This window comes from Budorcas taxicolor, chromosome 16, assembly GCF_023091745.1.
Source record: "Budorcas taxicolor isolate Tak-1 chromosome 16, Takin1.1, whole genome shotgun sequence".
NCBI lineage: Eukaryota > Metazoa > Chordata > Mammalia > Artiodactyla > Bovidae > Budorcas > Budorcas taxicolor.
This window is the reverse complement of record NC_068925.1, coordinates 13,219,156-13,234,487: the sequence shown is the minus strand read 5'-3', so window position 1 is coordinate 13,234,487 and position 15,332 is coordinate 13,219,156. Positions and strand designations below refer to the sequence as shown.

The 15,332-nt window shown below is 43.2% G+C and overlaps 1 protein-coding gene across 2 annotated transcripts in view; it reads right to left on the bottom strand.

Moving 5' to 3' along the window:
* Positions 1-13,121, bottom strand: part of UCHL5 (ubiquitin C-terminal hydrolase L5) — a 47,098-nt gene extending 33,977 nt beyond the window's left edge. For both annotated transcript variants that reach the window (XM_052653666.1, XM_052653667.1), the window contains exons 1-3: positions 12,943-13,121; positions 3,096-3,159; positions 915-1,020 (exon numbers count right to left, since the gene is read on the bottom strand). In XM_052653666.1, the coding sequence (XP_052509626.1) occupies positions 915-1,020; positions 3,096-3,159; positions 12,943-13,018 (246 nt within the window). In that variant the 5' untranslated portion in view covers positions 13,019-13,121. The remainder of the gene's footprint in view (positions 1-914; positions 1,021-3,095; positions 3,160-12,942) is intronic.
* Between the last annotated feature and the right edge of the window lie 2,211 nt (positions 13,122-15,332).

Here is a 15,332-nt window from a genome sequence, read left to right as displayed (position 1 = left end):
ACCTGATAATATTTGGTATCCTTGATAAAATTTAAACTTTCAAGTGAAAATTAGAATTTTATAAGACTTAGATCCACCTCTGTGAGTTTAAAAGTTTTATGACACTGAACAGTTTTTCTGATGATACAGATGATGATATTAATAAATGTGACTTGTTATAATGTGTATAATCATATGTACTAACATTTACAAAATCAAAATCAGTTGGTAAATTTTCAAAATGACCAACACACAATGTTATCAGATGCTGCATGAGTAAAAGATCCTTTTGAAGAGCAAGATAAACCCAAGGATTTTAATAAAACGAAGTACAAAGTTTACTAATATGAGTTCAGATTTCACATTGCAACCAATCTTTAGAAGAAGAACATTTTTGGAGTTTTGATATCAAAGAATATCCATAATTTCCTAGAAAAGAAATGAACATACTCCTTCCTCCTGAACTATATACACGTATGAGACTAAATTTTCTTCATATATTTCAAATGAAAACAAGACAAAACAAAAATATTGCAATAGACTGAATAAAGCTGATAGGAGAAGCCAGCTGTGTCCTATTAACCCAGACATTAAAGAGGTTTACAAAAATGTAAAGCAATGCAGTCTTTTCACTACTCTTTTGCTTTGGCAAATATACATATGTTTTATTTAAAGAATGTTATCATTTATAGAATTTACTCTTTTAAATCAATTAATAAATACTTTAAATGTCTCAGTTTAATATTAAATGATAAATATTAATAAATAAAATTCAAATAAAGAAGATCTTTGGGGATCTCAATAATTTTAAGAATGTTAAAGAATCCTAAGACCAAGAAACTTGAGAACTGCTACACTAGAAACACACAGGTGGAAAAGAATCCTGTTTATAAAAAGCATTGCTCTTGAGACTTCAGAGTGTCCAAGGACCATACCTGCTTGGCAAAAAAGATTGTGTCCAGTCTGGAGTCCTGAACCACAGAGCCTGCTGGTTCTTCTCCTGGTTGCCACTTGAAAAGAAAAATCAACCCATGAACTGGCCTACAAAATAAAATATAAATTAGTGACACCAAACCCGGCTTCTTATATGTGCTATGCTTAGTCACTCAGTCGTGTCCAACTCTGTTACCCCATAGACTGTAGCCTGCCAGGTTCCTCTGTCCATGGCGATTCTCCAGGCAAGAATCCTGGAGTGGGTTGCCATGCCCTCCTCCAGGGGATCTTCCCAACCCAGGGATCAAACCCAGGTCTCCTGCACTGCAGGAAGATTCTTTACTTCCTATAAAACATCAATATATTAAGTTTTAGTCACTTACTTAAGAAATACAATGCAAATGAAGTAAATGTGAGAAAATTTTTTACGATTTCTATTGCTACTCATCAGAGAAGGCAATGGCAGCCCACTCCAGTACTCTTGCCTGGAAAATCCCGTGGATGGAGGAGCTGGTAGGTTGCAGTCCATGGCGTCGCTAAGAGTCAGACATGACTGAGCGACTTCGCTTTCACTTTTCATTTTCATGCATTGGAGAAGGAAATGGCAACCCACTCCAGTGTTCTTGCCTGGAGAATCCCAGGGACAGGGGAGCCTGGTGGGCTACCGTTTATGGGGTCGCACAGAGTCAGACACAACTGAAGTGACTTAGCAGCAGCAGCGTTGCTATTCATAGTTACTAGAATGTTGCCCAAGATAAGGCTAACGAAACTTAAAATTACATCAATTAAAATATATTCTTAAACCTGCGGATTATTCAGTTCTACCATTTATCACCCTCACTTAAAAACAGAACGAACACGGCCAAACTAGAAGTTGTTAGCCCTAGAGTGAATTCCAATATACAGGAACAAAGTTCACATAGGATGCTTATAGATAAATCAGCTGATGGCATATATACTGCAAACTATGTAATTACTGGATGGATGCTGCATCTCACACACTTCCCTACAATGGTTGTTACCACTGAACATTTATATCACCACGTGAGGAGTCTCTCCAGTCTTTCACCACTACCTTCCACACAACAAATTCTTTCCTATTCAGCAAAGACAGGTTAAATGATACACTTTTAATTAATCTTTCCTGATCATCCTCTTACTCCATCCAAAATGACTGTTCCTTTTGTGGGGAAGGAGAAAATGCGGGGGGGGGGGGGTCGTTAAACTATTTCCTTACTAAAGATATTAAAAGCATATCCCTAGAGTCCCTATTCCAGGACTCTGAGAATGCTTCCCACATCGAAAACTCTTCTAGCCTTCCATCTGTAATACAGGGTTGGTGCTTGTGGACACAGAGGTTTCAGGGTTAGGGAGAGACTCAGACAAGTGACTCCAGTCAGAAGGATGGGGTAAGAGGAAGGTACTTCCGGGAATCAACATCTGGAATCTGAACTGGAACCTCCCCAAGAGGCAATGTAATAATGTAGGGGAAAAAAGTTCTGAATTATTATCAATACATTGGGTTAGCCAAGTACATTATCTATTAAATACAGTTTTGTAGACTGACCTATTATTCACGTGTTTTGTGTTTGTGTTAAAATGTGTTCCACGTTCTAACACTATTGATCTATAAAGTGAATGTTGTTAAAAAAAAAAAGTTGACCAATCAGTACTTTGTTGATATGGAATTACACAGACCTAGTTTCGAATCCCTTGTGAATTACTTATCTATAAGCATTGGATTCTTGGTTATAAAATGGGAATAATATCGACTTTTTTTTGTTTTTGAAAGTCACTCAGTCATGTCCAATTCTTTGCGACCCCATGGACTACACAGTCCGTGGAATTCTCTAGGCCAGAATACTGGAGTGGGTAGCCTTTCCCTTCTCCAGGGAATCTTCCCAACCCAGGGATTGAACCCAGGTCTCTCACATTGCAGGAGGATTCTTTACCAGCTGAGCCACAAGGGAAGCCCAAGAATACTGGAGTGGGTAGCCTATCCCTTCTCTATGGGATCTTCCTGACCCAGGAATCAAATCGAGGTCTCCTGCATTGCAGGCGGATTCTTTACCAACTGAGTTATGAGGGAAGCCCCTTACACAGTTGAAAAAAATAAAGGAGATAATGGGCTTAAGTTTGCTTAAGTACAGACATATTTTTAACATAATTTAAAACATACTTACTTTAATTTTTCAAAATTCTCAGGCTCTAAACTCCATATTTCTTCTACTTGGGCGCCTCGGCAACCTGAAATAAGAAATTGTTTCTTCAGAAGACAAAACAACACATTTTCCCCGTCACCATTAAATAAAATACCAACAGAAAGAAATGCACATTTAGGGGCAATATGACATGACAAATTAAAATGGCAAAACTGATCAAGTTCACAGTCAAATCCTAGCCCTTTCTTTACTATTTTCTAATTATTTACAAAGGGAGTATATTAAAAACTTTCCCCATTTATTTTCACTGAAGCACCACCCATGACTGTCCCTTCTCAGTCTCTATCTCTGGCTCCTGTTCATCCACCCTCTTCACTCAGCTGCTAAGTTTCCACAATTCTGCCCATGGCTCTCTTTCTTCATTGTCCACTTGATCCATAAAGTGGTAATACGTAACTACCACTTAACAGCGACTTTCAGATCACGTATTCAGTCCTGATCCCTTTCCAAAATTCCAATACTATACATTTTAAAATACAAATTACTATACAAATTAAATTAAAATTTTATACTATACAAATTAAAATTTTAATTTAATGTCAACTACATCAGAATCCCCCAGTGGTTCTCAACCAAGATGATCCCCCTCTCCCTCATGAACGTTTCAAAATGTCTGAAGACACTTTTACTGCCACTATTGTCACTTGTGGGGGGGGGGGGGGGCAGCAACTAGTAGGTAGAAGCCAGAGATACTGAACATCCTACAATGCACAGGATAGCACCCCAAAACAAATAATTACCTGGCCCAAAGTGTCAAAACAAAATAACTATCAAACCCAAAGTGTCTAATCCCAACAAGGCAAGAGAACCAAGGTGGAGAACCCAGCTCTAGTAGTTCATATCGTGGTAACGTTAAAACGTGGCCTCCAAATTGCCAGGGTCTGAAACCTGCCTCCACTACCAGTGACCTTCTCGCTCCCCATACTCATAGAGCTGTTGTGAGGAATAAAGAGATTACTTATTATCTCGTAAGATAATTTATTATGAATGACATACATTCAATACAGTGCCTTCACACACTTTATGGAGAAGGAAATGGCAACCCACTCCAGTATTCTTGCCTGGAGAATTCCACGGACAGAGGAGCCTGGTGGGCTTACAGTCCATGGGGTCACAGTCAGACACGACTGAGTAGCTAACACTTTCACAAACGTTTAGGGTTCACTAAATGTCAGGTAGTAGTATTATCATGAGAAAAAAACAAAACCAAAAGAACAGTCATATTTACCAGTAACTTCAATGGATAAAGTGCTTTAAATGGATTTTCTCTAACTCCTACAAAACAAGTGTTATGTGAAAGAGGCTTAGGGATAGTATGTGTCTTGCCTAAATTCACTACAACTAACATATGCCAAAAAATTAATTAAAACATGGCTGGTTCCAAAGTCTGGGCATTTTCCTAATACTCCAGATTATTTTCCAGTCAGAGATGGAAAAGCCTTTAGACCAACTGCAAAAATGAGTGGTTAAAAAAAAAAGAAAATTGGACCAACGACCAACCAACTCTGTGACTTTGAGCATTTATACCATTTACTACCACAATTTGCTCTGTGCAGCAAATATCTATTAGCACCCACTCAGGTATTACAGTTACAGGTACGAGGAGAGTTACTATGTTATTTGTGCGTGTAGTCACTCTATTGTGTCCGACTCTTTGTGACCCCATGGACTGTAGTCCACTAGGCTCCTCTCTCCACAGGGATTCTCCAGGCAAGATTATTGGAGTGGGTGGCCTATACCTTCTCAGGGGACCTTCCTGACCCCAGAATCAAACCGGGGTCTCCTGAATTGCAGGTGGACTCTTTACCAGCTGAGCTACCAAGGAAGCCCTATGCTATTTGTAGTAGAGAAGAACTAGAAACAACCCACATGTGTATAACAGGTTTCTAGATGTCCACATAATTAAGCTGGGGGAAAAAAAACCTTATGAAACTGAACCTATAATTATACAAGTAACAAGAAAGGGCACAAAAGGGCACTGATGCAACTGTTAACACTGGTTAAGCTATTGTAAATCTACCATAAAAAGACCAAACATTAAAACATTGCACATATCACACAAAAACACAACAAAAGTCACTGAATTAAGAGTTCCAAAGTCTTTTGTAAAGGTATAATTTCAAGTGGTGGCACTGTTTAAATAACCTTATGTTTGACACATACACATCTTTGCAAAAGGAAAACACAGTACTCAACTTGATGTATAAGGAGATAGATGTTTCTAATCTATCTAATATTGTCAACATCCACTGGACCATGGAAAAAGCAAGAGAGTTCCAGAAAAACATCTATTTCTGCTTTATTGACTATGCCAAAGCCTCTGACTGTGTGGATCACAATAAACTGTGGGAAATTCTGAAAGAAATGGGAATACCAGACCACCTGACCTGCCTCTTGAGAAATCTATATGCAGGTCAGGAAGCAACAGTTAGAACTGGACATGGAACAACACACTGGTTCCAAATAGGAAAAGGAGTACATCAAGGCTGTATATTGTCACCCTGCTTATTTAACTTATATACAGAGTACATCATGAGAAACGCTGGGCTGGAAGAAGCACAAGCTGGAATCAAGATTGCCGGGAGAAATATCAATAACCTCAGATATGGAGATGACACTACCCTTATGGCAGAAAGTGAAGAGGAACTAAAAAGCCTCTTGATGAAAGTGAAAGAGGAGAGCGAAAAAGCTGGCTTAAAGCTCAACATTCAGAAAATGAAGATGATGGCATCTGGTCCCATCACTTCATGGGAAATAGATGGGAAAACAGTAGAAACAGTGTCAGACTTCATTTTTGGGGGCTCCAAAATCACTGCAGAGGGTGACTGCAGCCGTGAAATTAAAAGACGCTTACTCCTTGGAAGGAAAGTTATGACCAACCTGGATACCACATTCAAAAGCAAAGACATTACTTTGCCGACAAAGGTCCGTCTAGTCAAGGCTATGGTTTTTCCAGTAGTCATGTATGGATGTGAGAGTTGGACTGTGAAGAAGGCTAAGCACCGAAGAACTGATGCTTTTGAACTGTGTTGCTGGAGAAGACTCTTGAGAGTCCCTTGGTTTGCAAGGAGATCCAACCAGTCCATTCTAAAGGAGATCAGTCCTAGGTGTTCTTTGGAAGGAGTGTTGCTAAAGAGCGACTGAACTGAACTGAATAATCGCCTTGTGAAAAAGTATAAGTGTTAGTTGCTCAGTCGTGTCCAACTCTTTGAATCCCCATAGACTGTAGCCCAAAGGCTCCTTCGTCCATTAAATTCTCCTGGCAAGAATACTGCAGTGGGTTTCCATTCCCTTCTCCAGGGGATCTTCCCAAATCAGAGATAGAACCTGGGTCTCCTGCATTGCAGGTATATTCTTTACCATCTGAGCCACCAGGGAAGCCCAATAATCCCTTTATGTACATTGAATTTCAAATCATGCAGGTTATAATGGAAATAAAAATAATCAATGACTCAAGAGGCCTGGGTTGTAATCCTAGCAATGCCTTTAAGTTCTTTGCCTTTAGCAAGAAAATGTCTTTGAGCCTAACTTTCCTCAAGTTTAAAATGAGAATACTACCTGCTTTATCTAATTCACAAAATTCTCTAGTGAGGTATATATTCTCAAATACCAAGCACAAAGTATCACCATGCTGACTTCTCTAATATTTACTAAGTAAAATGTTGAGTGGGAGTTGAGCCTTAAAAAGTTAATGAATTGCTGGTATTTAACAAATACATTCAGCACTCTGTATCCATAGGTTCTGTATGCGTGATTCAACCAAACACAGGTTGAAAATATATGTCAAGCACGGTATTAGGTCCTAACAAGGCCAGAAAATAATAAAATACTTTAACAATATTTAAAAACTTCAACCTGGGGCTTTTCCAATCAATGGCTCAGCAGTAAAGAATCCACCTGCAAGTGCAGGAGATGCAAGAGACACAGGTTCGATCCCCAGGTCGGGAAGATCCCCTGGAGAATGAAATGGCAAACCACTCCAGTATTCTTGCCTGAACAATCCCATGGACAGAGAACCCTGGTGGGTTACAGTCCATGGGGTGGCAAAGAGTGGGACACAATGAGCACACAGAGACACATACAAGAACTTCAACCTAGTAGGAAACACATACATATGACTCAAAGACTATGCAGGCTGCATAGTTTGCATATGAAAGGTACATGGGCTGCGTTCTGCAAGTTAAGAGGTAGCAGACTACCACTGCAGGTCGGAAAAAAACTTTAAAGAACAGCTAACCTGGGCCTTAAATAGGATAACCAAATAATCTGCCATTCAAACCAGAACACCGCTTTTATTGAACTGATTCTACTTAATAAAACATTAAATAAATTTTTAATTAAATTCATTCATTAAACTGTTTAAAAATATTTATATATTGACAAACACATTTATACTATAGTGCTGGTGGCTCCATAAAAGAGCTCTATTGAGAAACTAATTCTAAAAATCATTTTCTTAACAACATACCTGGAGTCTTTTTCCCAAGAAAAATACTCTGGGTAAGTACTCCCCAACTGTTGTGCGTGCTCAGTTGTGTCTCTCTGTGACCACATGAACTGTAGCCTGCCAGGCTTCTCTGTCCAAGGGATTTCTCAGGCAAGAATACTGGAATAGGTTGCCATTTCCTACTGCAAGGCTTCTTCCCGACCCAGGGATTGAACCAGAATCTCTTGTGTTGCCTGAATTAGCAGGTGGATTCTTTAACACTAAGCCACTATCAGTGACTCAAATTTAATTGACTGCTAGGAATGGTATCTTTCAACAAATAGCTTGGACACACTGATTGCCAACCCCATGACCGTATAAACAGCTCCACCAGAAGCAGCAGGCATGGCGCCAGCTTACGCACTTCCCACAAAAAACAGCCCCAGATATCTTTCCCAACCCCAATATCTTTTTCAGTTATTACCCAGCACAGACAAATGCCATTCAACTGGTGATGTGACAAAATAGGAAAAACTATATGGTCAACTCTTAGGCAATGTCTCCAAAAAGGACTAAACTCAGTTATTAAAAATGAACAAGGAGCCCTAAGTTGGAGGCACTATTAACGTATACCCCTGGTAGTTCAGCTGGTAAAGAATCCACCTGCAATTCAGGAGACCCTGGTTCGATTCCTGGGTCAGGAAGATCTGCTGGAGAAGGGACAGGCTGCTACTCCAGTACTGTGTCCTAGAGAATTCCACGGACTGTACAGTCCATGGGGTCGCGAAGAGCAGGACACAACCGAGCAACTTTCACTCATAAGAAGGTGCCTTTTTGGAGGTCCCAAAGATAGGAATTAACACTCACTTCCAGTGCACCACACGCACACTCAACTGTTCTTTTATTTCTTGTGTAAATGCCAGGCATTAACTCACCTCTCTCCCTCCCCACAATAACAGACGTGTATCTCATGAGTATTTGAAATAGACATCCATGTAAAGGAAACACCACACTGGCCCTGAATCCCTCAGATATGCCTCAACTCATGGGCCAGAGTTGTAGATGATGGAATTGTTTTAGACTTCTTCCCTGCAGACCAAGGTAGGGTCTGTGCAATCACTAATACATACTGTTATGCCTGATTTAATGCCTTAAGCCTTAAGGCCAATACAAAAACTTGAGAAAGTCACCTGGCTTCCTAACATAAACATCCCAAGGGATAAACAGATTTGATACCAGTCCTGCAGGTCCAGTCAGATTAATCAGATTAGCTGATGGAATGGCATATTTGGTATAGTAGGAAAGGATCGATTGTATTGGGAGACAATTCTCAATCAGTTTCTACTGTTACTGCTTGTCTTCTGAGAGAAATTGCGAGGTTCGTTCAGAACTGTCTTTTCAAGGATGTCAAAACAGTAAACAGACTTGAAGATCAGGGATAGTATCCCCCATGTGGGGCAGAGAGAAGACGGATCTGCTGTCTATATCATCTCCCTAGTGTCAAAGGTTGAGCAAGTGTGCAAGCAGACTCTAAAGCTGAGGCTCCCAAAGGTCAGGGGTTCCTCAGCTCTGACAGAAACTCGTGCCTGTGGCGTTACCTTCACTCCTATGGACTCAAAAGATAAGGACACCAATGCAAACATGAATCTCCTGCTGACTACCATGCCATGAGTAATACTATTATTTACCTCTATAGCTGAAGCTGTCTACCAGCATCTATAAAATAGTGGCAGGCTCACTTGCTGGCTGGCAAGTAGGCTAAAACCTTTAACACTTTGTAATTCTTAACAGATGTTGGATTTTTGTCCAATGTCTTTTGCTATTATTGAGATAATCTAATCGTATGGTTTTTCTTATTTAATACGGCGAATTACATTGAATCCCAAATGTTAAACCAACCCTGAATTCCTGGGATAAACCCCTCTCACACATGACATAGTATTTATTATTGGATTTGATTTGCTAATATTTTGGTTAGAATGTTTGTGTCTATGTTGACAATAGATATGGGTCTGCAGTTTCCTTTTCTTACAATGTCTTTGTCTGGTTTGCGTGTTAAAATTAATGCTGACCATCATAAAATGAGATAAGGAGTACTTCTTCTCCAATGTCTCTGGAGAAGTCTGTGTAGAAATGGTATTACTTATTCCTTAAATATTTGCAAGAATTTACTAGTGATGACATTTTGGATAGAGTTCTCCTTGTGGGAAAATTTTAAATTACAATTTCAATTTTTTAAAAACACATAAGGCTATACTGTTTATCAATTACTTCTTGAGTGAGCTTTCGTAATTTGTGTCAAAAGAAATTCGTACACGTCAGCTAAGTTGTCAATTTATTTGCACAAATATTTATTAGAATATTCACTTATCCTTTTAATATCTATAGAATCTGTAATGATATCATCTCTCTTATTCCTGGATATTCATCATCTTTCTCCTCTCCTTTCTTCCGATCAGTCTGACTAGAGGTTTATCCATTTTACTGATCTTTGAGACAACAGCTTTTGGTTTCATTGACTTTCTCCACTATTCTTCTCTTTTCTGTGTTACTAACTTCAACCCTGATCTCTATTATTTCCTTTTATCTGCTTACTATAGGTTTAGTCTGCCCTTCTTTTTCTAGTTTATTGAAGGGAAAGCTGGGGTCATTGATTTGCTGTACTAAATCCAGTCCCTGATACTCTATCCTGGGTAGAAGCAGAAATTTATGGCTTCTATTTTTAATTGGTAGACTATCATAGTTTGTTTTACTCAATTTATTAATCATGTATGCACTGTATCAATTAAAAATATAGTTCTGCTCCATCAGTTTCTTAACACAAGAACTTTGTTTTACCCTGATGTTATATTCCACCAGAATTTTTAATTATATAATCACTGAACTCACAATTTCCCCTTCAGCGAAGAAACTTAAAACTACAGTACCACCTATAAAACAGTAAGATGTTTCACTTTTCAAATAATAAACTTCCAAAAGCTTTTTTAAATCCATGACGTGAATGAGGGGGAAAAAAAGACAGAAATAAACTTTTTGTCTCTTTGAAGCAGCTGATAACGATGAACAACTGCCATCATTTAACTTTTGGCAAAGTTCTCCTGCTAACTGAGCCAATCATATCGCTTCACTTTTCACAAGTGCAGGTACAGGAGGTGCGGTTCCGTATCAGGATTTTCCAGGCAAGAGTACTGGAGTGGGGTGCCATCGCCTTCTCCACTCTTATACATGACTTTACTTAAATCACTTTCAATTCCAAGCTTTCTGCACATATGAAAGTGAAGCAACAGCTGTTAGTAGAATGAACTAAATTTAAAATAAGCAAACTTGCCTGGTACAACATCTTTTAAGGTTAACTTTAATATGTCATAATAGTTAAGGTTTTGAAGGTAAAAGTTCATGGTTAAACTGTGCACATTTCAAATTCAGTGTAAGCCGACTCTTCTCTTTTACTTCACCAGTCTCCTAAGCTAGATTGAGGGCAGGCGGAGAAGGGGACAATAGAGGATAAGATGGTTGGATGGCATCACCGACTGAATGGACATGGGTTTGAGTTGGTGATGGACAGGGAGGCCTGGCGTGCTGCAATTCACAGGGTCACGAACAGTCAGACACGACTGAGAGACTGAACTGAACTGAAGCTAGAGACTAAAGTCATTATCACCTTTCCCCCTTTATCCCACCAGTTAACTGTCCTGTGGACTTAAATAAAGCCAAAATTATTGACTACCTCCTCTCCAAATCACTACTTCATATCAAGCTAATCTTTTCAGATTCTGACCATCTTAAGAGTTTTCTAGTCTCTCACTTCATTCCATTCCAGTGTACTGCACACTACATGTAGTAAATGTTTTTCAATTATAAAAATATCATTTCAGCATTGAAGTATCTGACAGTTCAGTCCCGGGGGATTACAGGCCAATCCACACAACACAGCATGGCATACAATTGGGCCTCAGTTTATCTTTTCAGTTTGGGATTCAAATACTCCTCTAATCTGTTACACTGTTTTAGTCACTTCCCCAGCCCTTTCCCTAGGCTTCTCAGGTGGCGCTAGTGGTAAAGAACGGAGCTAATGGACAGGACTGACCAGTTGTTCCCTAAGTCATATACTTTAATATCACTACTGTTTATGCCTTTCCTTCTGCCTGTGTTCTTCCAGGACTTGTGTGTAAATACTCTAAGGCAGCAGTTAATATGCCATATTATATACTGTCAGTCAGTTCTTCAGACTAAAAATACCGAAACCCTACCAATATGTCTGAGATATACAGTAGGTAAAAAATATATGCGTGATAAATGGTATTTCAAATAGCTATGTACAACGAACAGTGGGCTTCCTGGTGGCTCAGTGGGAAAACAACCTGCCTGCAACGCAGGAGATGCAAGAGATACGGGTTCAAGTCCTGGATCGGGAAGATCCCCTGGAGGAGGGCACGGCAACCCACTCCAGTATCCCAGCCTGGAGAATTCCATGGACAGAGGAGCCTGGCAGGCTACAGTCCATGTGGTCACAAAGAGTCAGACACAACTGAAGCGACTGAGCATGGAAGCAGGACAAACAGTATACATATCAACGTTGAAATTCTACCTTCAGTACAAGTTTTAATAACATACTAGCTAAAATGAATAACACTTTTAAAAAATATAACAGATAAAAATAAACTTACTGCCAAAGTAGAGAACAGGGAACAAGAACGGCAGAGAAGGCCACCAAGTCGAATACGTTGGTTACTTGGGACCAGAGACAAGGAACAGAGTCAGAAAGCAATTAGGAGGCAAGCATGTGGCCTCTAGAACACTCGCTGGAGAATGCACACTCCCGGAAGCGACAACGAGCTGAACGAGCGAGGTGGCCCGCGCGTTCCGTGTAGCCAGCCCGCGCGGACGGCCGCAGGGCCGATCACACACACTCGACGGGTTCTGCTTCGAATGACTCGGATGTCAGGTTCCCGGGCAGCTTGGGGCCCTGGACCTCCACCCTCGACAAGGCACACGTGACTTTTTTTCTGCAGGACCGATGCCCCGAGACGCGCACCTGGACACACCTGCCCGGGATGGGGGCGCCCAGGGGTGGAAAGAGGAGGCTTCCAAGGCGTAAAAGTGGCGGCCGGGGAGGAGGGCTCGGGCCAGCGAATCCAGTCCTGGAGCGTCGAATCCCGGGTACACGTTCTTGTCCCCGAGATGTGGCTCTCAGATCGCCACGGAAACGCGACTTGCCGGGGCTGAAGCCCTGCCTTTCCCCCGCCTCTCCCCGACTCCAGGGTTCGGGAGTCGCCTCCTTTCAGGCGCCAGGCGACCGGAGCCGCAGAGAAGCGCTCGTGCCCAGCTCCTGCCTCCTCCCGTAACCCGCCACCGGCCCAGGACTGCCCCCTTGGCTCTCACCAAATCCTTTAATGAGTTCGGTAAAGACCCCGGGGTCGCTCTCCATGAGGCACCACTCCCCGGCATTGCCCGTCATGGCCCCGGCCGCGCGCCGCCCCGCTCCACCTCCGGCTCCGGGCGCCGCGGCCCTCGCTCCTGCCAGCGCCGGCCACTGAGCTCGGCAAACCCGCCGCGGGCTCGTCCACCTCACGTCACCCCGCCTACTTCCCGACAGCCTCCACGGCGCCGTCACCTGGAACGCGACAGAGCGCGGGCGGACGCTCTAGCCGCCCGGGAGCTGGCGAGACTCTCCCTGGGCCGCGGAGGACCACGAGCGGATTTGGAACGGGTTGGGGGGGGCGGACAGTCTGGGCAAAATCCGAGAAAAGGCGGGGCCTAGGGCCCCTGAGGAGGGAACATCCGGGCCCCTCGCCGGTCTGGGGCGGGGCGGGGCGCGGCCGGGGGGCGGGGCTCGCGCCCGGGAGCCGAACCCGGAGGCCCAAGCGGCTTCCCCCGAGCAGTCGTCGCCCGTCAGGCCGCCGTGCGTCGTCGTCTTACGGCGGCGGCGCGTTGCCGCGTAGCGCTTCTCCCAGTGGTGAGGCGGCTTCGGAGGCTTGGCCGCCGGGCACAGGTGAGGGAGCCGCGGGCGGCCGAGTGGCCGCGGCCTTTTGTGCGGTCTGAGCGGCGCGGGGGGTGGGGGGCCGGATGCGCAGGGTCCGGTCGGTCCTTCGTGGCTCTCGCCCCGCATCTCCGCGGCCGGAGCAGACCTCCTCCCGCCCCGCCTCGGGGCTCTGCCCGTCTCGGGTGTGGGGGGAGCGGAACCGGCCGCTCCGTGAGCCTCCCCGCTGGGCCGGACCCTTCCGGAAGACCGGACCCCTCCCGCTGCTGCTTGCGGAGCTTCCCGCCGACCGACGTCCCGAGGACCCGCTTTCTTCCTCCTCCTCCTTCCTCCTCCCGCCGCTGCTGCGCCGAGAGGCGTTGCCCGGCCTGCAGCCTTTGAGGAGAAGGATCTTTGTGAGAAGACCCAGGACGAGCTTGTGCTGGAGGGAATGACGAGGGAGAGAAGAAGCCTTCTTGTCGCCCATCGGAGGTGATAGACAAGTGCTGTGCGATGCCTCCAAGGCACAGGAGGTTGAAAAATGCAGTGTGTTAAATCTGAAAACATGTATAATGGTCCTAAGACTAAAGGATGCGTTGAACCAAAAATGGCTGTCTTCACTAAATCACGAAACAGCCCCCCTTCACCAAGCACTTGCAGAATACTGATGTTAAGATAAAGTCTTTAAGGGTGGTATTACTTATGCATCACTCCCTGAATCTCTGAGTTCCAGGAGGGGCCCTTGACTTTCAGGGGGAAAAAAAGCTTTACTTGGTAGAACTCTCTTTGCTTCTCAGTTTGGTGGACCTGGAATAAGGGAACATTGTCCTACAGGGCTATGTGAAGCCACAAAGTAAACGTGATAAATTTTATTGAGAAACAACGGGACAGCTTTAATATTAAGACATGGTTGTATTATGGAGTAGAAGCCCAAGTTTGTGTCAGGTGTTAGATTTAAAAGTGTTTTTTGGAAACTTTGCTGGGAGTTTATACGTGAGAGGCTCTGTCCTAAAGCTGGTGGGGGTAGGCGTGGAGGGGATGGAGTTCTGCCGCTACTGCTGCTAAGTCACTTCAGTCGTGTCCGACTCTGTGCGACGCCATCCCTGGGATTCTCCTGGCAAGAACACTGGAGTGGGTTGCCATTTCCTTCTCCAGTGCATGAAAGTGAAAAGTGAAAGTGAAGTCGCTCAGTCGTGTCCGACTCTTCGCGACCCCATGGACTGCAGCCTACCAGGCTCCTCTGTCCATGGGATTTTCCAGGCAAGAGTACCTGAGTGGGGTGCCATTGTCTTCTCCGGGAGTTCTGCTAAGTATACTTAAATGGGAAAGTTTGTGAGGCGAGGAGTCTAGGCTTATTTCCTTATGAACGACACCTAGAATGAGTGTCATCAGACCCTAGAGCTGTTTGCAGTAATTTGTGGTACTTTTTAATCTGCAGTATTGCTGTGAACTTGCAATAGAACTTAGAACTTCAGGGCTAAGTAAATACAGCAGAACTAACATTTGATACTCCAGTCAATGTGGTGCCTGTTGTAGAGAGACCAAACTGAAAATTAGCCCTTGACAGAACCTGTAAGTAATCAGAAAAGGAATGGGGGTCAAATTTCCTTTCATTGTTAACATTTAAGAGTTCACATAAAAATCCAGATTTCTGGGTCTTTGGGCAAAATGAGAGGATCTGGAATTACAAGGCCCTTACGACATGTTGACCAGTTGGCTGAAAGGGCATGCTTCAGGATATCATGCTGTTACATCTACTGTTCTTCACTGCTTTTTATTACATCACACTTGACTTGATCCACTCATGTCCATT